The sequence below is a fragment of the Microcebus murinus genome, chromosome 8, assembly GCF_040939455.1.
Source record: "Microcebus murinus isolate Inina chromosome 8, M.murinus_Inina_mat1.0, whole genome shotgun sequence".
Classification (NCBI taxonomy): Eukaryota; Metazoa; Chordata; class Mammalia; order Primates; family Cheirogaleidae; genus Microcebus; species Microcebus murinus.
This window is the reverse complement of record NC_134111.1, coordinates 10,934,544-10,959,600: the sequence shown is the minus strand read 5'-3', so window position 1 is coordinate 10,959,600 and position 25,057 is coordinate 10,934,544. Positions and strand designations below refer to the sequence as shown.

Genomic DNA, 25,057 nt, shown 5'->3' with positions numbered 1-25,057 from the left:
TGTACTTACTCCAGTGTTTCCTGAACTTGCCCATGGATAAGAATCACCCAGAGTGCTTGTTAAAAAACATTTTCTCAGACCCCAGCCCAGACCTACAGAATCTACTTTTGCTGAGTCAGAAACTGAGAGTGGGGTCCAGCAATTGTTTTAACAAGCCTACTGGGTGATTCTGCTACTCCTATTAAGTGAGCTCAGACTCCTACAAGAATAGCCAAGCACCTTGCCTTGAGGCCCGGGCCTCCCTCTGCCCCCCTCCCCACTATGCTTCCCAGGTGGCTCCTTCTGAACCAGCATCTAGTGGCTAGGAGCTTCCCCAGGCATCCAAGCAACCAAGATCACTTACCTCTCCGTTGAGGAAGCAGTAGAGGACAGCCACCACCAGTCCCTGCAAGGGGAGCAGAGGCAGCAGGGGTTAGTGTAGGTGCTTTGGCACCCAGCTTGGACAGCTGGCCAGCCTCCTCCCCAAGTCCTTAATCACTGGCTCCAGGCTCACTTCCCTACCTCTCTTACCTCAAGGGAGCTTGGGCTACCTCCTGGGGGCTGCCCACAGCACCCCTGGCTGCGCCTGCGCACCCGGCTTACACTGAGCAACTCGGGGCCAAGGACAGCTCCCTCTCATCTGTTGTCCCTGGTGTCTGGGCTGATGGGGCCGGGCAGCTCACCTGAGTAAGGTGAGCCCCCTGGGAAAGCAGGAGGTGGCAGCACCGAAGTGTGCCCACCCCAGCGGGAGGTGGAGAGTGTGGTCCACCCAGGGTGTCCCTGGGCCCACCCAGCATGGTCTTGTTTTCAAGATAAACTGGAAATCTGAAGCCGTTTAAACATGGACAAAAATTCAAATTGAAAAGCTAACATGTGGTCAGAACAGACTAGGCACAGGTCCCAGCCGGCCAGCAGTGGGGTCTGACCTCCCTGCTTAATGGACCAGTGGATGCATCTCCATGGCCAGGACTTTATATTCCCTGGCATGTCGGCGTCTGTGTCTCTCAGGACCCTCCCTCCCTGGTATTTGGAGCTCCCTGTCTTCCCGATGGTGCCCCCAGGATCCTGGCATGGAGCTCTGCGGGGCAGGGACTCCAGTCTGGGACACCCAATTCGAGCCAAAGAGCCCGAGAAAGGGCAGGAAGCAGCGTCTCTGCAGCGTGTCCTCCCTGCTCACCTCTCTCAGGGACGCACCCCAGGCCACCTGTCTTGCAGGACTGCCCCCAGCTTCCCCCACAGAGGCCTGAGCGCCACAGCTTTGACCTTAGGTGGCCCAACCCTCCTCCCTAGTCCCACCCAGGCCTGCCTGTAGCTACTTAGCACATTGGAAAGGACCCTAAGAGGCGATGAACCAACCCTCTGGATTAAGTCTACGGTGGGCTCAATGTGTACGGCTGCTCAGGGATACTGGCATTTCAGCAAGAGTTACTGACAAAACTAGAAAGGTTTGCTCAGAGTCTCAGGCATCAGTGATTGCTACATACAATGAGGACTACCAAGGGGCAGGGACACTTACTCAGGGCAGTGGTTTCCAAACCTTGTTGCACATTAGGATCACCTGGGAGCATTGGCCCAGGTCACACTCCCCAAATCCGAATGTTTGGGGGCAAGAGCATCAGCAGCTTGTGAAGATCCCCAGACAGTTCCACCATCTGGGAGCCACTGTCAGAGGGGGACTGGGAAGCACTTCAAGGCAGGCCTTCAAATAAAACAAAACTGGACAAGGAGCACAGGCCTGAGTAACTGTAGGATTCTGGGTTCCAGGGGCTGCATTTAATCCTCGACAAAGCCCTTCGAGGGAGGTAGGAGGATCCCCACTTTACAGGTGAGGTAACTGAGTCACAGAGGGGGTTAGCATGACTGGAGCTCTGTGTTCTTGGCTCAGAGCCAGCAGCGTGCCTAGGTCTCACCTACTCTGGGATCCAAGGGCGCACTTTTTTTTTTTTTTTTTTTTTTTTTGAGACAGAGTCTCGCTTTGTTGTCCAGGCTAGAGTGAGTGCCGTGGTGTCAGCCTAGCTCACAGCAACCTCAAACTCCTGGGCTCAAGCGATCCTCTGCCTCAGCTTCCCGAGTAGCTGGGACTACAGGCATGTGCCACCATGCCCGGCTAATTTTTATATATATATATATCAGTTGGCCAATTAATTTCTTTCTATTTATAGTAGAGACGGGGTCTCGCTCTTGCTCAGGCTGGTTTCGAACTCCTGACCTTGAGCAATCCGCCCGCCTCGGCCTCCCAGAGAGCTAGGATTACAGGCGTGAGCCACCGCGCCCGGCCCAAGGGCGCACTTTTGCTGCTCAGAGGGAGCTAGCTGTGCTCCAAGTGTATCAGGGCCGGCCTCACACAACCCAGCAAGTTTACTAAATTCTAGTTATTTGATCATTAAGAATGAGAAATGAAGAATATGTACATATATGTGTGTGTGTGCATATATATATATTATTATTTTTTTAATTTTATTTTTAGAGACTGAGTCTCCCTATGTTGCCCAGGCTGGTCTGAACTCTTGGGCTCCAGCAATCCTCCCGCCTCAGCCTCCCAAGTAGCTGGGACTACAGGCACAGGGTGCCACCATGCCCAACTCTGAAAAAGTATTTTTTTTTTTTTTAGAGACAGGGTCTCACACTGTTGCCCCAGCTAGAGTGCACTGATGTGTTTTATTTATATGTGGGTGTATATATAGAGAGAACATATACATACATAAGTATGGATAAAATTTTAAAGATACTTTTTCTTCAGAAACTTTCCTATAAGAACATCAAGGAAATGTTTTTGGTTTTTGCTTGACAAAAGATTTTCCCAGGGAGCTGGCTCACAACCCAATCACATGCCCCAGCTGAGGGGCACAGGAAGTCCCCATCTATGGAAAGGCAGACCTGGTCTCCAAGGTCTCAGCATGGTCCCTTTTCTGAGCCTGCTCAAGTGCTTTCACCTGACTGGACCTCACACCCCTACCTGCTAAATGGGCCATTGTGAGCCCGGCCTCGCTGGAGGTTACAAGAGGTGGAGAAAGCTCCCTGGCTCTCTGGCCGAGAGGAAAAGAATCATGGATTAGGCAAGAGGCTGGGTTCTCTGGAGGTCTGGGTCGCTGGCAGGGGGTCTTGGGACACTCTGGGGTGGGGTCTGAAAGTGGACAGGGCAAGACTTGGTTCTGCTCCAAGATGTATTGCCATGCATCCTCCCTGGAACCTGGAAGAGAAGGACCCTGCCCTGAACAGAGCTCTGGGGGTGAGGGGAGCATCCTGAGGCTGGGGCCTCCCCAGTGCAGGCTCTGCTGGACAATACTATTCCACTGTGGAAACACTGTTGAGGATGGGCAAACTCCTTTAGGAAAACCCATTGGAAGAACTTTCTATCAGGCCCCAGAGCCTATAACAACGGGGCTTCCTGTGGCCATTTGTTTGTCTTCGTCTTACAGATAACCATAAATCTTGAAACAGATTGTTTGTTTTTGAGACAGAGTCTCGCTCTGTTGCCCAGGCTAGGGTGAGTGCCGTGGCATCAACCTAGCTCACAGCAACCTCAAACTCCTGGGCTCAAGCAATCCTTCTGCCTCGGGAGAATCTTTGTATTCTCCCGAGTAGCTGGGACTACAGGCATGTGCCACCATGCCTAGCTAATTTTTCCTCTATATATTAGTTGGTCAATTAATTTCTTTCTTTATAGTAGAGATAGGGTCTTGCTCTTGCTCAGGCTGGTTTTGAACTCCTGACCTCGAGCAATCCTCCCGCCTCGGCCTCCCAGAGCGCTAGGATTACAATGAGCCACCTTGCCTGGCCGAAACAGATTGTTTGTCTTTGCTTTGGCTACTGGGAAGCTCCAAACCAAACTTATGACCCAGCTCTCCCACCTTTATAGGACTTTATCAAATTTCTTTGTGTGTATAAACTCAATCATCTTTTTTTTTTTTTTTTTTTGAGAAAGGGTTTCACTCTTTTGCTGGGGCTGGAGTGTAGTAGTGTCGTCATAGCTCACTGAAGCCTCCAACTCCCAGGCTCAAGTGATCCTCCTGCCTCAGCCTCTTGAGTAGCTGAGACTACAGGCATGCACCACCACACCCAGCAATATTTTTTTATTTTTTGTAGAGCTAGGGTCTTGCTATTGCGTAGGCTGGTCTCTAACTCCTGGCCTCGAGCAATCCACCTGCATTGGCCTCCCAAAGTGCTAGGATTACAGGTGTGAGCCACCGTGCTCAGCCTCAACCATCTTTGTATTCTTTTTTCTTCACTGATCCTTCATCTACTTATTTTTATCTTCTATATGTTTTTCCTGAAAGCAACATCACATTATTTTTGGAAGGAAATAGCTTTGAGTAGATAAACAAATGACACTGTGAAGTTTGGGATTCATGTTAAGGCTCCCTCTGTGCAAATACATTTACTTTTTTATAGCCTCACAATATCTTGTTGCATTAGTAGGTAGGTGATTTTCTACCTCTCTTTATTTTTTTAAGTTATGTTTTAGTTTTAATAACGTGTGTTGTTAATAATTATTATTAATAACTTATGTATGCACATGGTTTTAAAGAGTCAAATGATTCTTGTTACAAAACCCAACAGCCTCCTGTCACCCCTGCCCCCATTTCCTGTTCCTCAGACGCAACTACTGCTTGAAACTCTCTTAACTGATCCTAAATAATATGCTGATGTTGCTACTTCTGGAGTTTTTGGTTTGGGGCATTTTCTACGGACTTCCCAGTATGAAGATGCAGGATATTGTCTTTCAAACACCCTCCCCCATGGCTCATCTTCCTGCTTGGTCTATGCAGCTGTGGGAACTGACGTCACTCTGACCATGGATATGCTGTTGAGGTCTGTGTAACACAGTGTTCTGGGGTTCTTTTCCTTTTTGTTCTCCCTGGAGTCAATCCCTCGTCTCTCAGTTTTGTTTTGTTTTGTTTTTTGACATAGAGTCTCACTCTGTTGCCCAGGCTGGAGTTCAGTGGCATCATCATAGCTCACTGCAACCTCAAACTCCTGGGCTCAAGCGATCCTCCTGCCTCGGCCTTCCAGAATGCTAGGATTACAGGCCTGAGCCACTGCACCTGGCAGTCTCTGTTTTACCTCCCACCTCCATGCAACTCATGGGGTCATGGGTCCCGCTCAGGGTCGCACAGCGCAGTCAGGTCCTACCGCTCCTTCCCCTGGGTCTCTGCCAAATGCGGCATCCCCCTTCCCAAGTCCACTGGACTTCAGGAGTACCTGGCTTGCTGTCTCGCTGGCCTCCACTTCTCTCTAAGGACAGAGAGAACTCCTCCTTTCAGCTCACAGTCACTGCCCCTAACACTTACCTGGAATGAGCCAAGGGCCAATTCAAAAAACAGCTGGATCTCCATGGCGTCCTCTGGGGAGAAGGCGAAGATGATGTAGTGGATGCCAAAGAGGGGGATCAGCAGGAGGGTGGACTTGGCCAGCCGCCTGGGGACAGAGACTGCACTGCTGCCTCCTGCTCAGCGCCCTCCCGCCCCCACCCCTCCCGCAGGCACATGGCTTTGCCACTCCCAGCTCAGGCCGATGGCTGGGGCTTGGCAACAGTGTCCCCAAAGGTTTCTGTTTTCACTTTTTATTTTGGAAAATTTCTAATGTAGGGCAGAGGAATTTGTAGGACAGAGGAAGGGCAGAAGAATTCTTCCAATTGTCGGGAATTTACTTGGGTGGGGCAGTGAGCTAACCGCAAACCTTTGCTTCTGGTCATTGCTTGCTTGCTACACCGCTGTAAGGGGAATTATGGGATGAGGTCATTGAAGCACAGGCGACTGGCCCATCAGGCAATAGAGGGCAACCAACCCGCCAATTATTTCAAAAGGCAATAGTGGGCAACCAATCATTTTAAAGGTCAACGCATGATCCATGCGTAGTCGGCTTGTGCGCAGCTTGTGCACCGTGGGGATAAAAGGCATGCCGTTGTTCCAGTCGGGGTCCTTGCCTGTGAGAGTGGCCACTGCGTTGGTGCTCTGGGGCTTGGACCCTGGCTAGCCAGAAAATAAACCTCCTCTTGTGTGATTGCATCCTCGATGTCTCTGCTTTTCTGTCCGGTGGGGCTGTGGAAGGTCGGTCCCTAACACTAACTCTCATGTACCCATCTCCCACATACAACACTTATCAACTCATGGCCAATCCCAGAACTTTCTGATCACATACCTCTATCAGTAAAAAAAAAAAAAAAATCAGCACCCACCTCAATAACTTCATTTATTTATAAGTGTGGCCACTCTATGTCTAACGCTGTATGAGCAAAGCCTGCTTTCTTGTTTGTTAGATAATATCTATAAGGAGAAGGTTTTGTATTTTTTTCCCAGATTAGGGTTGCCAAATTTAGCAAATGAAAAGCATAGGATGCCCAGTTAAATTTGAGTTTCAGATAAACAATGGAAACTTTGGGGGAGTATAAGTACAAATAGTATAAGTACAAATATACAGTACAATACAATACTGTACAATAGTATAAGTACAATCGTACAAAAAGTACAATAGTATAAGTACAAATAGAAAACTATTTGTTGTTTACCCAAATGTAAGCGTAACTGGGCATCCTGTGTTGCATTTGGCAACTACATCCCCGACCCCTAGCACCACCCAACGTTAGAGCCTGTGTCTGGAGAGACCTGGAAGGAAATCTGACGCCACATAACCTGGGCCACTGCCAGGCTCTCGAATTCAAAACACCGTGGGAAAAGCCTCTATTGGACACTCATTTGTCTTTAGCATTTGTTATGGGCTGCATTGTGCCCCGCCCTCCCCAATTTCATATGTTGAAGCCTTAATCCCCAGTTTCCCAGAATGTGACCGTATTTGTAGGTAGGGTCTTTAAAGAGGTGACTAAGTAAAATGAGGCCTTTAGCAGGGGCTCTCTGGACTACAATAAAATCTTCAGGCTTTACTCCCACCCCTTCCTGGCCAAGGGGATGCCCTAAAACTGAATTGCCTGCCAGGAGGAGGGAGGTCAGACATGCCTCATCATGTCCCCTCCCTTCTTGGAGACATCCTTTGTGACTCATGGACAGGGCTAAGGGTATGCAAGACCCTGCAGGTCCTCAATTTACACAACGAATGTATGTCTCCAGGCTTGTTTCTCATCAGCCAACTTCCTTGTCTTAAAACAAAAGCTTCATTTCTTTAACCAATTACAAATCAAAGAGTCTTTAAACCCACCTATAACCTGTAAAGGCCCCACTTAGAGATGGCCCACCTTTTTCAGCCAAACCAATGTACGCCTTCCATGTATTGATTTATAACTTTACCCGTAAACCCCCATCTCCCTGAAATGTATAAAACTAAACTGTACCCCAACCACAAGGAGTCCACTTGCTCAAGGCTTCTTGGGTGTGGCTCCGGGTCTTCTTCCTCAAATTTGGCTCAGAATAAACCTCCTTAAATTATTTTACAGAGTTTGGCTACCTTTCCATTGACAGCTCTAATCTAATCCACTGGTGTCCTTATAAGAAGAGGAAATTGGGACACACAGAGAGGCACCACGGGTGACCATGCCAGAGGAAAGGCCACGTGAGGGCACAGTGAGAAGGTGACCTTCTGCAAGGCCAAGGAGAGGCCTCAGAAGAAACCAAACCTGTCAACACCTCGGTCTTGGGCTTCTGGCCTCCAGCACTGTGGGAAAAATGCCTGTTGTTTGAGCCACCCAGTCTGTGGCATTTTGTTATGGCAGCCCTAGCACACTGGCACATCACTCTTTAACGTCTTAAAGGTTTTAAGTATGTTTGGATCACACATCTCCTTAAAAAAACTAAGGTCATTCTCTCGTGAAAAATACACATGTAGTACCTACGCATCGTCTGAGTTTGGGTCCCTGAAGCCTACCCTCGGATTCCCCAGCCTTGCCCCCAGCCCCCCTCCCCCCACACACACAGTGTCTGAGGCTTCACAGTCAGACCCATTTCTCCCACCTGCCCCCATTTTCTTAGAACTGGGTCCATGGCTTTTCTTCTTCCTCCATCTCCAACAGCCAGCACCAGTTGAGTAAACAGTAGGTGCTCAGTAAATGCTTGTTGCCTGAGCATGCCTAGGTCTTTGGGCTCCACTTACTTGTAATGGTTCACTTCATTTCCTCTTGTTTCTTGGGTTCTAAGTTTTCTCATCAGGATTCTTAGAATGTTTATAAAAAGGATGAAATTAATCTGCAAACACAAAGCAGAGGTGGGGCTGAGTGTGTCTTGCCTTCCCAGCCATCTCTCCTGGCCCTGTCCCCTGGACCTGAGAGCAGAGAAGGCATTGCAGATGCCACAGCCAGGATGGCACACCACTGCTGCCCACCTGCGCCCCCAGAGTCCTGGTGAGACAACCTGTCTGGAGTCCGCACTCCCATCCCTGGGCTGCGGGCACTCTCCGGCCTGCAGAGTTCAGGGCAGCTCGCTCACGCTTGCAGAGTGCTGGAATTCCCTGGGGAACTTGTTAAAATGCAGGTCTGGGGTGGGTGTGAGAGGCTGAGATTCTGTTTTTTGTTTTGTTTTGTTTTTGAGACAGGGTCCAGCTCTGTTGCCTGGGCTAGAGTGTTGTGGTGTCATCACAGCTCACAGCAACCTCAAACTCCTGGGCTCAAGCCTCCTGCCTCAGTCAGCCTCCCGAGTAGCTAAGACTACAGGTGCGCACCACAACGCTGGTTAATTTTTCTATTTTTAGTAGACATGGGGGGCGGGGGGCGAAGGGGGGTTATCGGTCTTGCTCAGGCTGGTCTGGAACTCCTGAGCTCAAGTGATTCTCCTGCTTCGGCCTCCCAGAGTGCTGGCATTACATGCATGAGCCACTGTGCCGGGCCAGATTCTGCATTTCTAACAAGCTCCCAGGTAATGCCAGAGTTGATCAGCTTTGCAGCAGTGGTTCTCAAACTTTAGGGTACAGGTTGCTGGGCTCCTATAGGCTATGGCTCAGTAAGTTTGTTGTGGGGGCCAAGAATTGGCATTTTTAACAAACTCCTTGGTGATGCTGATGCTGCTGGTCTAGGGGCCAGTCTGCAGCTCAATCGCCAGCTCCAGGAAGCCACCCTTGATTACTTGCCTGTCCTGATTCATTGCATTTATTATGTAAGAGCACTAAACACATTGACTGCCACACTAGAAAAATAATTTTTTTCCTTGGGGCCTGGTGTTTTATTATGAAAATAGAGTAAAAACTTCAAAAACAAAACGATCCTTTCTAATTTAATGAAAAATTTGTTATTTTTTTTATCGTTTTCTGTGTATGAGTTACATGCAACTTGAAAACTAGTTCTCGTGGCTCCCAAGGTGAAGAGACATGTGAGTTATATACGCTTCACGAGGACCTGGGCTCAAAACTAGCATAAGTTAATTACAACTCACGTGGCAGTTAATGTGTTAAAATATCTTAAAGGGACCCAATACTTCCATCTATCAAATATGTGTGTGCCCACTGATCTGCCAATTCAATCGTAACTTCCTGAGGACAGGAATGCAGTCTTTATTTCTTCTGATGTCCCCTCCCCCCAACCCCAGCAATGTTATGAAGTTGCCCCACATGGCAGCATCTCTCCTCCCCCTCACCCATCTGCTCCAGTACTGTTTTACAGAAACAGGGATCAGTGCAATCACCCTGCCTGCACCCTCATTGTTCCTGGGTTGCCTGGGGCCTGGGAGCGCTTGCCAAAGACACAGGACTAGTGGCTGTCTAGGACTCCTTGCCCACCAGACTTCTTGGGAAACCGTGCTTCTCAGAAACTTTTATGTGCATCTTGCTCTCAGCTGGCTATGCATGGTGTCAACTTATAAGGACAACTTAATTTAATTTAGTTTGCTTTGGAGTTGCATTTAATAGGGAAGAATTGAAGGCAAAAGAAAAGCATCTTTAAGATCTGAAGAAAGAGCCTATTTTTAAACAGTGGAATTCCAGGCTCCATGACCGGTTGATGGGGAGATATTTTGCATCAGGAGTGTCCACTCAACATCCTTAATGACTAGGTAGATCACAGTCCTCTGAAACCAGCCCTGGACACTGGAGCTGGTCGACCCCCATCGGGGGCTCTCCCAGGCTGGGTTGTCCAAGACCCAGAATAACGGCAGGGCTGGCTTAATTAACTAAATGAGGAAATAGCTTCCTGCAGGAATATTATGCAGCCACAGCAAATCGGTTTCTTTTTTTTTTTTTTTGAGACAGAGTCTTACTTTGTTGCCCAGGCTATAGTGAGTGCCGTGGCTTCAGCCTAACTCACAGCAATCTCAAACTCCTGGGCTCAAGCAATCCTCCTGCCTCAGCCTCCCGAGTAGTTGGGACTACAGGCATGCGCTGCCATGCCCAGCTAATTTTTTCTATATATATTAGTTAGCCAATTAATTTCTTTCTATATATAGTAGAGACGGGGTCTCACTCTTGCTCAGGCTGGTTTTGAACTCCTGACCTTGAGCAATCCGCCCGCCTCGGCCTTCCAGAGAGCTAGGATTACAGGCGTGAGCCACCACGCCCGGCCCGGTTTCTCAAATAATTTCAAATAACCTGGGAAATCTCACATCTATTGCTAAGGGAGGGGAAAACCCAACTTTAATACAAAAGTATATTAAGCATTTTGAAAAAGAAAAGTATGTATGTTCAAAGAAGGAAGAAAGAGCACAACATGCTCATAACGTGTATCTAAGTGGTAGAACAATGAGTGATTTTATTCCCTTTTTAAAAATACATTTTGGGCCGGGCGTGGTAGCTAACGCCTGTAATTCTAGCACTCTGGGAGGCAGAGGCAGGAGGAGAGTTTGAGCTCAGGAGTTCGAGACCATCCTGAGCAAGAGTAAGACCCCATCTCTACTAAAAATAGAAAGAAATTAGCTGGACAACTAAAAATATATAGAAAAAATTAGCCGGGCATGGTGGCACATGCCTGTAGTCCCAGCTACTGGGTAGGCTGAGGCAGTAGGATTGCTTGAGCCCAGAAGTTTGAGGTTGCTGTGAGCTAGGCTGATGCCATGGCACTCTAGCCCAGGTAACAGAGCAAGACTCTGTCTCAAAAAAATAAATAAAATAAAATAAATAAAAATACATTTTGTATTTTGCAACTTTTGAGTGTGAATTTGATTGCTTTGGGGTAAGAAAAGGTTACCATGGAATGGCTCCCTCCTCCCAACCAGGCCCAAGAAGCCCCCAGTCAGCCAGTGGAAGAGGAAGGTCCTGCCACCCTGTCCTGTGCCCTCCCTCCACCCCCACCCCAGCAAGCCTGTGAAGGACACTTTCTGTCAACTGGCTCTGCAGCCTTGGGTACCCTCTGAGCCGTGTGGACCTTAGTTCCAGCTATGGGGCTGATTCCACCCATGAGATGACTCCCATATGTCCCCATGTTGAAAGGGGCAGCCTTGCAAAATTTACAAGGAAAATATCTAATCCCATAATTTCCTAGTAACAGTTAAAGATCAATCCTATGAGTCCTCTCAATAACAGGCACCCCGCAGAAGTTCTGTTTTGCACAATTTCAGAAAAGAGCTGAACAGATGGAAAAGAGATGCCCATCTCTCTCTTTCAAAATTGCTTTGCGAATCTGCCTTTATAGGTTCCTGAGTGAGCAGCGGGTGCGAGCGTCAGGCCTCAGCCGTATCTGGAGGGCAGAGTCACATCTCCTGCAATAATCCTGTCTCTAAGGAAAGGGGGTAAGCCAACTCTTGGATTTTGACGTCCTGCTGCAGTCTCTGTTATCGTCCTGCTGCCGAGAGGAAGAACGGAGCAGGTGCAGCAGTCCCCTGTTAATTTGGCTATGGCCATAAACCTTCTTCACCCCATACATTAAAAGCCTGAACACCTGGTTCTCTCTGCCAACATTCTCTACCTCCTTCACTTCTGTGTTGGCCCTTTTCCACCCAAGGAAAAGTAAATAAACTTCTTTCTATCCTAATCTTTGTCTGGAGAAATCTTCCTCAAAACCCGTGTGCACTAGCTCACACACCCTGACACAGGTTCCTCCCTTCCCCGTTCTCCTATTCTTACCTACACCCGCGGGCTTGGCTACAGGGCTGTCAACCTTGGTGCCTCTGGAATCACCTGGGCACTTAAGAATAAGGCCAGTGCCCAGGCCCCTCCCCAGAACAATGACAGCCTGACTGTCTGGCTATCTGTATTTTTAAAGAGCTCCCAGGTGATGCCCAAGGGCTGCACCTCTGCCCCAGGGCCACCACTCCAGGCCTGTGCCAGGCTGCCAAGTCCAAAGGCCAGGCCTCACTCACTCTTCCCCAGCTGCACTTGGCCTTCTCCTATGGTCCCTGTGCATCAACTCGTCCCAGGGTAACCAGAGAATGCCTAGGAAAATGACCAACACCCACGTGTCTGAACCAGTGAAGGTGGAATTTCGGGCCAGTGGAGACAGCTGGTTTAGGACAAGGAGTTCTGCTCACCACACTTCAGCTGCTACTCCTGGAAGAGAGCGAGGTCTGCAAGCTCCCGCCTCCAGCCCGCCCCCTCCCCACTCCCACCTGCCATTTGCCAACCTCCTGGCACCTGGAGGGAGCCCTGTCCGCCTGCCCTCTGCTCCTGCAGGCCAGTTCCCGTTGCTCCTGCTGACCCCCAGCTGGGGGGAGGATGGCCACTCACCAGGATGGAGAGGATCACAGGCCCTCGAATGACCCACCAGATAGATGCATTGGCGTTGATGTCCCAGCACCTGTGGGAGGGACAGCCAGGCATGGTTAGGAGTGGCAGCTGGGCTGGCCAGCAGGAAAACATTCCCTGGGGTGGCCCTTGCTATGAAGGACCCATGCCTGTGGCCCTGTGCTGCTGCAGTGGTGTGTCCAGCACCATTAGAGCCTGCCCCTTTCCTGCCACCCAGGAGCACTGTGGGGCCCCCGGGAGTGGCCACCTGTCTCTGTGCATGTCTGTGAGACCCCAGATCCCAAAGCTAGCTCGGCAGAATTCCCTGGGAAGCATGAAGGCAAGTCGGCTGCTGACAGAGGCCAGGCAGATGACAGCAGTGAGCAAAGTGGCTGGATGGGACCTCAGGGTCGGGGCATGTCAGGGGTAGGGGGAACTTGGCAAAGTGGGGTTCAAGGCAGCCACAGTTCTGCTGATTTTTGCTACAAAGAAAAGTGGGAAATGTTAACAGATCTTTCCATTTTTTTCTAGAGAGACCAAAAATAGAGTTGTTTTTTTTTTTTAAGTGAATTTAGCCAATTAAAAAAATTTATTTTGAAGCAATTATTTGGGGTTGAATTTGGACTATAAGGCACTTATAGTCCTCACTGACCTAGTCCACTCCTTGGCCTGGTTGTGTCTTCATCCCCCTGAGAAGCTGACTCCCACCGCGTCATGCTGCTTCACTGCTTCCCCAGTGCCGTCAAACCTGCTGCCCACGGTCCTACTTCCAGGCTAGTCCCTGGGGCTTTCGTCCACCCTCAAGCCTGACTTCTTTAGATCCTGGCTCTGCAGGGCTCTTAAACACCCAGGGCTAGGGAGGCATCTAGGAGCGAGATCCCAGAAGGAAGGAAAAGCTGCCCGAGCTTCCTCCGCAGAGCAATGCCTGACTGACGTCTCTTCTGAGGCGCCTGACCTGTGCACAGAGCTGGCAGGTGGGCAAGAAAACAAGGAGTTCCCGGAGGGTGCGGGTGTGGCCAAGGCCGAGAGGGCGGCCCGTCTGGAAACTCATACCTGGGGAGCGATGGGCATTACTCCAGAGAGCTCTTCTGTGGCCCTAATGTTTGAGAAACAGGCCTTTCCCACATAGCTCTAAAGAAATATCTATACCGTTTGAAAACCTGGGCAAATACGCTCTTATTACCTCTCCTTCCGATAGCTTACCCAACGTCTTCCAGAAGGAGCCTGGTGATAGCCCACGAAGCAACACAAATGGCTGGAGAACCTGAGGATTAAAAATAAAGGGAGGGGCAAAGGAGAGAGGACTCAATTTTCAACACACGGATGAGGAACAAAACAATCAGTTACCCCGTCCAGGTATGGAGCAGCGGCTGAGATTTGGTTTCCATGGAAACCCCTTTGCCATCCTGTGTAAATGTGCAGCCACATGCTTTAAGAGTATCAGGCATGTCCTGAGAACTGAGGCAGGATCAGACAGTTCCCAAAGGCCACTTGGGGTTTGAGGTCTCGTGGGAGCCTGGGCCAGACTCCACGGGACCTCAGCAGGGAAGGAGGGGACGGGACCCCTGGGCAGGCTCGTGGGGCCCATGGAGGCAGCTGGTGGAGCCCCTTCACGAACTGGGACCTGCCTGGTGGTGGGGGCAGCGAGGGTGGGGGTGAACACGGGTCGTGGCAGAAGCATGAATTTTATACAAATATTGGTTTGTAAAAAGTTTGGCCATGTAACTGGTAATGTAAGCCGTCACTGTCATATTTAAACAAAAATACACTTTAGACTAGAGAAGAGAAAGGGCATGAGAATTTAGAAGATAAAATACATTTCCGGACTGCTGGTTAAACACGGCAAACTGAACTTACACATTTATCTCTGCTTCCCCCTGAAGCCCCTCCAAAATAATAGTAAGGAAATGGAAATGGTACAGGCCCATAAGCACAAAGACTGGGAAGGAAGGGCTGAATGGATGAGAGATGTCAACACATTTAAGAACAAGGAAAGCTGGCAGAGCAGCGGCAACGGACATCCCAGGGGTAGAAAGCTGACCTGGACGTGTGCCTGGGGCGATGCTGCTGAGAGCACCTCGGGGTGCTCAGGGCCAGGGGGCAGGAGGCGGGGTAGGGCTTGGACAGCAGGGTGGTGTGGAGGTCTGGATATGACACCGGTAACCACCCCAGGTGGCCAACACGAGACCAAACAGTTAGCTGTGAATCCCCGACCGAGCTTGTTCTCTTGGGCAATTATGCCCTGGAGAACTGGGGCTCCGGCTAGCAGAGGGCGGGAGGGGCGCTTTGCTGAACGTGAGAATGAAGTGATGGTCTCCACTCGTGCCACCCAGTGTGGCGACCACCTGCCACAGGTGGCTATGGAGCACCTGACATGTGGCTGGTCCCAACTGAACTGTGCTGTAAGTGGAAGCTACATACCAGATTTTGAAGACTTAGTACGAATGAAAGAATATAGAATATGTCATTAACAATTTTCATATTAATTACACATAGAAATAGTACTATTTTGGTTATGCTGGGTTAAATTGAATATATTATTGCAGCTAATATCACCTGAGTTTCTTTACTGTGCTTACTGTGGCTACTATTAATAGACAATTTAAAGTTATATGTGTGGCTCAGATTGCACTTCTAATGGACATACTCATCTATAGGCTGAATGGTAAAAGCCCTGGTTCTCAGGCTGCTTAGTTTTCAGACCTCTAGCAGCCAGTCTCTACCTCCCACCCAGGCAGGAGATTAAAGGATTCTTTTCTACAGGAAATGAGCAGGCTGGGACAAAGGGCCTATAGATAGCAGTGCTGGGGACACCCTCAACACAGTGGCCACTTCCAGCCCAGTCTCACTCAAGAGAGAAAAGCTCCCCCTCCCCCAAGACTGCAGTTGGCTCTGAAGTGATTCATTCTTAAATAGGAACAGATAGCCAAGGTCACTGACATCTCATTACATAAAAGACAAAAATCAAAACAATCAGAGAAAAGGAACTTAAGAGGAAACAGACCATACGGGGAGCAGAAGGAACTTGAACAAACAACCCTAAGGAATAGCATCAGAGAGATGAGAGAAAAGATTACATCTGTAAGACACAAACAGGATGTTGTCAACAGGGAGCATGCAGAGGACAAGAAAGAGGGCTTAGAAATTGAATATATGATGACCAAAATTCAAAATGCAGCAGATGGGTTAGAAGGTAAAGACTAGAACTCCCAGAAAGCAGAAGAAAAAGACAGTGGACTAAAAAGCAGGAGAAAAGAAATCAGAAAATGAGAGGTTGATTCCATGACGTGCACCATCTGACTAAAAGGGGTTTCAGAAAAGAGGATAGAAACCAGAGGGAAAGAAATGATCGAGTAGATAATATGAGAACATTTTCAAGAAATGAAGGACCTGAGTTTCCAGATCAAAAGGCCACCGTGTGCCAGCAAAACGGATGAAAAGAGACCTGCATCAGCGCACATCCCTGTGACATTTCAAACTACAGAGAGAAGGTCTTGCAGCTTAGGTAGACAGAAGTGAGTAAGGAGGTTCAGGAAGCAAAACGGCCTGACAGTCCCCATAACACCAGATGGCAAAACACAAGACCGTCAAAATTCTAGGGGAAAATGATTTTTCAACTTGTTCTATGGCCAACAAAACAACAAATTAGATGTGAAATTTGAACAAAGAAATTGTCAGATATGCAATACAAAAAACATTTTTTCCAGGTACTCTTTTTATTTTTTGAAACAGAGTCTCACTCTCTTGCCCGGGCTAGAGTGCCACGGCGTCAGCCTAGCTCACAGCAACCTCAAACTCCTGGGCTGAAGGAATCCTTCTACTTCAGCCTCCCGAGTAGCTGGGACTACAGGCATCCGCCACCACGACTGGCTAATTTTTTCTATATATTTTAGTTGGCCAATTAATTATCTTCCTGTTTTTAGTAGAGACAGGGTCTCACTCTTGCTCAGACTGGTTTTGAACTCCTGACCTTGAGTGATCCGCCTGCCTTGTCCTCCCAGAGTACTAGGATTACAGGCGTGAGCCACCGCACCTGGTCTGCCAGGTACTCTTTGTTAGACAGATACTGGAGGATGTGCTCCAACACAACTAGAGAGTAAACCAAAGAGAAGGAGACAACAAAGAAAAGAAACAGGATTTGCGAAAGAAAGTGAAAGGAATTCTCAGCATGAAGGGAGCCGAGCAAGTCTAGAGAACCAGTCCAAACCAAACAAGAAGGTAGAAAGCTCTAGAAAGAACACTGGCAGATAGAATGGGTTGAATAGTGTACCCCCACAAATTCGTGTCTACCTAGAACCTCAGAATAGGTCTTTGCAGATGTAATTGCTAAGATGAAGCCACACTGGAATAGGGGAGCCCTTACTCCAATAGAGTTGGCATCCTTACAAGAAGACCATAACAGACTGGGAGAGGAGACACAGAGGAAGAAGTCCATGTAAAAACACACGCAGAAATGGTAGTGATGTGGCCACAAGCCAAGAAATGCCAAGCACTGCCAGCCACCATCAGAAACTGGGAGACTGAAAATGGGACAGATTCTCCTCCAGGGCCTCCAGAAGGAACCAACCCTGCCAACCCCTTGGTTTCAGACTTCTGGCCTCCAGAACGGTGGCAGAATACACTTCTGTTGTTTTAAGCCAAGTTTGTGGCAATCTGTTAAGGCAGCGTTAGGAAACTAATACAGCAGGAAACCAACAAACGAATAGGAACTGATAGACTTCCTACTGCATTTGGTGATTTGGAAAATAGCATGTGGAGAGTTATCCGGAGAATTTGGGAGAGTGAATGACAGCAATGCATATATATATAACAATAAACAAATGAAAAATGACTCCAGGAACAATGCATAGTTAAATAAGATTGCGAGTAAAATCATTGCATGCCACTTGGCTCAGTAGTAAACATTATTTATATAGATATAATAATGTATACATTAAATATGATTTAACCAAAAATTGTGAGAAGCTGTACTGGAAAACAGAAATAGTGGGTGAAGAATTTTATATCCTTATTTTCCATCATAAAGAGCCAACAACTAATGCTTCAAACACACACATCAAGAAATAGAAGTATATTGTTCAGAAATACGAGAGTGGTCTTAGGAGGAGCAGTTGAAAGAGTTTCAGGGCCTTACTCCCAGGGGCAGAGCTCAGAAACAGCAGCGGAGTCAGGAGGCTGCTTATGTTTGTTATAAACCTCGTAGTCCTGTTTAATTCTTTAAACCAACTACAAATATGACTTTGTGAAAATAACAATTTAAAAAATGTCTTGCCTCAATTCTGGATGCTTTGGGAAAAGAACATGAATTTTGAGGGGCACCTGTTCATTGCCTTCCACCTTTACTGGCTACTTGGTTGGAAAGTTTGAAAAATTGATAATGTTTTGAGTCAGTGGTTCTCAGTGTGGTCCCTGGACCAGCATCACCTGAGAACTTGTTAGAAATGCAGAGTCTAGGGCCCCACCCTAGACCCATGACTCAGAGACTCTGGGCATGGGGGCCAGCAAGCTGCAGAGTGGTCAGAACCACCCCTCCAAGTTCACTCACTGAGGGGGAGCTTGGTTAATCTCCTGTACACGCCAGAGCTATCACTCTTTTCTGGGCATAGACTGACACCTCAGTCTCTCTGAAAAAGCAAAAGCTTTGGATAAGTATCAAAAGTCTTGAAATCCACTCTTTTTGATTCAGTAATCAAATAATCCCAAATTCTGGCATTTTGTATTATATTCAGAAAACCTTTGCCTATAAAAGTACTCATTAGTGTGCTATTTGTAAAAGTGAAAAATCAGAAACAACCTAAATGTCCAAACAATAGGTATCTGGTTAAATATATCTACATGATGATTAAAAATGTAAAATATTTGAGGCCGTGCGCAGTGGCTCATGCCAGTAATCCTAGCACTCCGGGAGGCCTAGGCAGGTGGATCGCTCAAGGTCAGGAGTTCAAGACCAGCCTGAGCAAGAGCGAGACCCCGTCTCCACTAAAAATAGAAAGAACTTAATTGGCCAACTAAAAACATATAGAAAAAATTAGCCGGGCATGGTGGCACGTGCCTGTAGTCCCAGCTACTTGGGAGGCTGAGGCAGGAGGATTGCTTGAGCCCAGGAGTTTGAAGTTGCTGTGAGCTAGGCTGATGCCATGGCACTCTAGCCCTGGCAACAGAGTTAGACTCTGTCTCAAAAAAAAAAAAAAAAAAAAATGTGACAGACTTGGAATAATTATGTGTTAATGGAAAGAAGCAAAATTCCAAATTCTACACACGGAATAACCACAACTGTACAGGGAAAAACTGTGAGTAGACACAAAGGCTGGAAAGAAATCCCAGAAAAAGTTCACTATCTGGGACTAGGCTAATTTTTTTTCTACTTAAAAAGCAATTATTTTTGCAAAGTTTTGCAATGGATATGTACCCATTTAAGCAACCTAATACAAACTGAGGCAGGCGCCATCACCTTTGCATGCGAAAGGCTTCTCAGGATGGCTGGTGGGGCCTCAGGCCTCCCAAGGCTCCTTGGGGTCTCTGGGCCTGGCAGGCAGGCAGGCCAGGAGGAAGGGAGTCACTGCTGCTTTACGTGCTATGCAATCCCCAGCACCCAGCACAGGGCCTGGCTTAGACTAGAGGCTCAGTAAATATTTGAGGAAGAAAGAAAGGCTCTCATTATTTCATTCTAACCTCTTAAAAGCCTGTGGCAGAGATATTCTCAAAGTGTAATTTTCTGTCCCCATTAGACTACAAATTCCTTAAGTAATGGAACTGGTATTTTTTTTTTTTTTTTTGTAATCTCTGAACACAGAGAAGTGCTCAAAGAATGTTAAATCAATTACAATCCTGATATAGGTAGAGAAACTGTCCATGCTTATACAGCTAAATCCTGGTAGATCTGAGATTTAAAGTTCAGTGAGTTGGGCTCCAAACTGGGTACTTGTTCTGGCAGAGTCAGCTGCATAAGGCAAGTCCCTGGTCCCCAGGTGCTCTGGGACTGCTGGCCTCTGCAGACAACTGCACAACTCTACAAGCTCCTACTGGCTGAGGGTCATGTGCCAACCAGGCTGCCAAGATTCAGAAGCAGGAGGTCTCAGTGAGCTCTGCCAGCTCAGGCAGCTTCCCTGATGGGGAGACAGGGCCCTTGCACGTAAGGATTTAGACAAGCATAAAAGGCAGTGGAGGGCATCCTGGCAGGGACACTCTTAATTAAGGGCACGAGGAAGAAACTAAAGGAAGCTAATGGCTGGCACATGACTATCACTGCAAGCCTGTGAGTTACAGGAACCAGGCTCTCTGCCTAGAGCCAGTGGGTAACTTACATGTGTTTATCAAATGAACAATGGATGGATGGATGGGTGGATGGGTGGGTGGGTGGATATCTGTTAATCGCAGGATAAAAGTGAAGGGGCTTTGGAAACAGGCCTTGGTTTGAGCCCTGGGTCTGCCCTTGTCTACGGTGTGAGTTGAGCATGTTCTGTCACGTCTCTGAGTCCAGGTCTCCGAGAGGCCTCTGGTGGCTGTTGTGGTGATTAAATGATATGTGTAAATTGTGGAACCCAATGCCCAGCACGTAGTAAGCGCTCAAGGAAGGGGAGTTTTATCATCTTCAATGACCGGAAAGAAAAGGAAGAGATGGATTGGGGGCCTGCAGTTGGCCGTCTTGCCACCATTTCCCCTCTTTCCTAGAAACTGAGTCCTGAATTCTTTTTGAAAAACCATGTGGTTTGAGTAGCTTAATCCAATCAGCAAATTTTATACTCTCAGGCCCTTGTGATTGGTTCAAGGATGGGCATGAGTTTAAGCAGTCCAATCAGAGTGAACCTCAGAATATTTGCTCAGAATGCTGGAACATAGTCTCTTCCTTCCTCTACTGGGCTGCAGCAGCAAGGCCAGTAGCAGAAGCTGCTGGCAGTGACACTGGGAGCACCAGCCTAACAGCTAAGCTGATGTTACAAAAGCCAAAGTGGAGACAGAAAGAAATATTGTTAAGCTGTTGGATTCAGCACCGCCTGAAGTTGACAATCCCTGGACTTCTCAGTTACATGCACCAATTAATTTCCTTTATGTTCAAAGCCTGTCTTATCTCAGTTTTCTGACACCAGCAATCAGAAACATCCTGCTACAGAAAGGAATCAAGAAAGGTCTCAGGATGATGAGGCAACAGTGTTGGGTGGTACCAAATTGTGAAAGGCTTTGGATGCCAGGAATTGGGGCTACATTTTAGCTATTATTTCCCATTTGACAGATAAATAAACTGAGACCAGAGGGTTAATCATCAAGCAACTTGCCTAGTTAGTTAAGTGTGTTAGTTAAGTGTGGAGCTGGAACTAGCAGCCACATCTTTCTGACTCTCAACTTGCTGCCCCTTCCCACAAACGACCCAGATTTTATACCCAAGGAGAAACCTACCCCACCCGAGGGCGACAAATCCCTGGAGGTACTTCCTCTCTGAGAAGAAGGAGACAACGAGGAGTGTGTGAAGGTAGAGGCCTTCCACCAGCAACCAGGCGTAGTTGGCCATGATGCAGTACTGGAAGAAGACCATGACCAGCTTGCAGCCCACCTGGACAGAGAGAGGCAGGTGAGCCCAGGCTGGGTGACTGGCCTTCCCCCTGGTGGCCAGCCCCAAAGAAAGCAACAGAGTGTTCTGGGGGCAGGAGCCAGGCCACAGAGCGAGCCTCCGGGGTTCAAGGCCATCTCCTGTGGCATTGCCTCATTAGCATAGTAGGCCCACAGAATTCTCTAGAGAGTGGAAGTCCATAGGCCCACTGGGTTCAGCCAAGATGGTCAATGAGCCATTCCAAGAGCAGAAACTAGGTTCGAATTCTGGAACTGGCTGCCAGGCTAGATGAGGAACTGGGTCAGATACTGCTCAAACACTTCATTTTTCAGATGAGGAAACTGAGGCCTAGAGAGGGAAGGGATTTCTGAGCAAAGGGTTTACAAAACCTTTCCAAGCTCAGTTTCCTTGGAAACAGATAATGAAGGGATGTGCCAACTATGCAACATTGATTATGGTTAAAATGGCCCCTGACTGTACTTTGCACCAGAATTGGAGACCTCCAGGTGTTCAAAAGGGATGCTATACTGCTGGGTTTGCCCCATGCAGCGCCTCTTGTAACAGGCATGTTCCCTGCAGGGGTCCCTGGAAGCTACGCCTGTGAGAGTGTGGGGCAGGAGGCCTCTACGCCAGCGTGGCTCCTGTACTTGTGCTATGGTGAGTCTGCCTTCCTCACACTGAGCTGTCCCCTGGGGAGAAGACAGCTGCTGGGATGGCCCTAGGGCTGCTACACAGACTGTGCGGACAGGTCTGAGGAGGAGCACCCAGTACTGCCTGGCAGACCAGCTGTGGTTCTTGCCCCACGGCCTCCCAGAGGCTCCAATTCCCAGCAAGGCCCATGGTCAGCTTGTGAGTGTGATGCTTAGTGAAACCCAAGAAGATTCCCTATTAGGCATTGTTGGACTTGCCCACTGCTGGTCAGTAACAGGGTAGGGCTAGAATTAAAGGCTCCTGACTCCCAGTCAGGTGCTCTTGTTTCATCCTGGAGATCTCCTTGAGAGACATGGATCCTACCTGAGAGACTTCTCAGTTTGAGTCAGAACACACACACACACACACACACACACGCACACACAGACACACCAACTAGAAACAACACAAACTGGTGTGAGTGGTGGGAAGTGGCAGGCAGGTTGGCTGAACCAATCTCAATTTTCAATCTCTTTCTCCGTTGCCTCTACTATGGAGACTGTGATAGTAACATTGCCATCTCCCAGCTTCCTTTGCAATTAAATGTGGTCACATGGCACAAATCTAGCCAATGAGATGTAGGTAGGAGTCTCAGGGAGGGTATACTTTCCCAAGTAGAAAGGCAAAGCCACCCAAAAGGAAAAAAATCCTTCACTTTTCACTACTTGCTTTCTTCTTGCCTGGAACATGGACAATGAGACGGGTTGCAGCAGCCATAATGCAACCGTGTGGTACGAAGCATGAGCTCGAAGGTCTACACTGAGGACAGCAGAGCAAAAAGAGGGGAAAAGACTATGTCCTATTTAGCACCATGTAGCCACTACGCCTCCTCTGGCTTGTTCAACTGTGGACAGCTTTTGTGGGAAACAGTCTCCATCTGTTTAAGCCACTAATGTGCAGTTTTCTGTTATTTGCAGCAAAGGAATTCCCAAATGACACATGGGATGACTGAGACAAATTAAGAGTCATCTGGGCATTTGGAAGGAGGAAGGGGGTTAGATTTGACGAAACACAATTGTTTTCCTACAAACACATGCATACAGACATACAGACACATGCTCTCCCTTTTCTTTTTGCAACCAACCCCAACTCTCTCTACACTTGGTCATCTGTCTACAGCCGGGCAGGAGCAGGGAAAAGAGGGGTCTCACTAGGTATCTAATTCCCAGAGTGGCTAATTCACTCCTGGACACTGGGAGTTGAGCAGCAATCCCCACAGCTCCCCCATAAGCTGCTGTCATTGCATGGCCCAGATTGTGGCGCATGTGCGGCCATGGGCACTCCCTGAACCTCCTGGCCCAGCCACTTTACCCTTGGCATTAAGTGCAGCCTCAGCAGACTTGGGGGAAAGACAACTGGGCTACTACCCTCTCCAAAGCTGGGGTGTGGAAGGCAGGCAGGCCTGGCCACACGGTGGGGCACCCAGGCTTGTTACCCTGTGGGCATCGCAGTGGGCGACATCATCCGAGAAGAGCACGGCGTCCTTGATGAAGTTGGACAGGGCGCGCAGGATGAAGGACACGAACAGGTGCATGTGGATGTAGTTGCGCGTGCAGTGGAGCTTCCTGGAGGGAGAGAATGCAGGGCCATAGGGCCGGAGCAGGAGAGGCTGGGACTCAGCCAAGCCTGCCCGCCCTCAGTGCACTGGGGAAACCGAGGCCCTGGACATCAGCTCTTTCCAGGACACATCTGTCTGTGAACAGAACCTGAATGAGGATCTGGGCCCCCAGGTGCCTCATGCTGCAGTTAAGAAAATAAATAAAAGCTGGGATTGTGGGGGCACCATTATATTCTGCCTGGACCTAGCATCACCTCCAACTCACAGAACTGAGAAAGCAGACCCCAATAGCTATGACGTTGAGCACGCTTGTTCACCTCCCTGAGCCCAGGCTTCCTCCTCTCCTGCAGGGGCCAGAAGGCTGTTACTTGCTCCACTTTTCCTGGTAGAAATAGGCTTTCTTATCGGGAACCCATTCCAGCCACGGGTGGGAACGGCTCCGCCCCCCCACCCTCATGACAGATCTGACCAATCAGAGTGCACTAGTGCTGGCCATGGTCTCAGAGTTGAGCAATTGACCTAAGCCGTGCCTATGAGAACTTCAGGACTTTCACTGGAACAAACTGAGAAGAGACGCTGTCTGTTTGCACCTGATGTTGCTGAGCCGGTAGTCGTCTCTGCCACCCCTGCAGCTGCTAGCAGTCGTCTCTGCCACCCCTGCAGAAAGCCTGCTGAGGCCCATGCAGTGCAGGGAAATGGAGAAAGACCCACTTCTGCTGATACCTCTGAGCACCTGGATCCAGCCATGCCTAAAGCAGATGCCCCTGGACTTGTCACTTGTGTAGAACAAAACACCTTTGTTTTTCTTAAGCTGTTTTGAGGTGAATTTCTGTCTCTAGCAACCAAGAATCTGGCTAATGTACCTGGAAAATGGGGGTAATGCTACCTATCTCATAGCACTGTGTGAAAATTAGAAATAGTACACGTAAAGCAACTGGCTGCAGCAAGTTCTCAGTAATGCTTAGTAAATGTTAAACAAATAAAGGAATGAGTGAGGTCACAGGAGCTTCAGTGTTTTGCCACAGATAACCTTTAGATCAAGAAGTGACAAGGTAGTTCACCCGGACTTTCCTCTTTCTATCCTGAGCAATTAAGAAGAGACCCACAGTCTGTGGCTGGGGGGGGGGGCTGGGGGCTGGAAGGCGTCAGCGTGTTCTCACCGGAAAGTGCAGAGGATGCTGAGGGCCACCAGGAGCATCACCAGGGAGGAGCTGTAGCCCACCGTGTACATGACCTTCAGCTTCAGCAGGTACGAGTGCTGCAGAGAGAGACACATGTCAGCCCCACCTGGCCACCTGGCTGGCTCTGCCCTCTCTGCCTCAGTGCGCCTGAGCAAGGCCGCTTGAACCCCACCAGCGCTGCCTGCCGTTCTCTTCCTACCCCAAGGGCACCAATTCACAGACTCATAACATCATAACATCTTGGCTTTGGAAAAGCCCTTGGGTATCATCTGATGCCAATTGAAACTTCCACCCCGAGTACAAGGCCCCTTGCTGACACTCTGAATTCAAGCTTTTGCCCTCAGACCTCTAGGGACAAGGTGCTCACTGCCTCTTGAGGAAGTCCTTTGGTGTACAACAGTACAAAATATTAGTTTTTTTTCTTATCTGAAGCTAAAACCGGTTACTTGCACCTATTCATCCCTTTTCTGTCTTCTGGAACCGCTTAAAATAAACTGAATTTGTCTTGAACATAGGCCCTTTTTTTTTTTTTTTTTTTTTTTTTTGAGACAGAGTCTCACTTTGTTGTCCAGGCTACAG

At 48.6% G+C, this 25,057-nt stretch overlaps 1 protein-coding gene across 1 annotated transcript in view; it reads right to left on the bottom strand.

Moving 5' to 3' along the window:
• The window catches only part of SCTR (secretin receptor), a 72,319-nt gene that overhangs the window by 1,210 nt on the left and 46,052 nt on the right, over window positions 1-25,057 (bottom strand). Inside the window, exons 5-12 of the mRNA XM_012749159.3 lie at window positions 24,458-24,555; window positions 23,175-23,304; window positions 20,899-21,052; window positions 13,708-13,768; window positions 12,508-12,577; window positions 8,020-8,111; window positions 5,271-5,397; window positions 344-385 (exon numbers count right to left, since the gene is read on the bottom strand). Of these exons, the coding sequence (XP_012604613.1) occupies window positions 344-385; window positions 5,271-5,397; window positions 8,020-8,111; window positions 12,508-12,577; window positions 13,708-13,768; window positions 20,899-21,052; window positions 23,175-23,304; window positions 24,458-24,555 (774 nt within the window). The remainder of the gene's footprint in view (window positions 1-343; window positions 386-5,270; window positions 5,398-8,019; window positions 8,112-12,507; window positions 12,578-13,707; window positions 13,769-20,898; window positions 21,053-23,174; window positions 23,305-24,457; window positions 24,556-25,057) is intronic.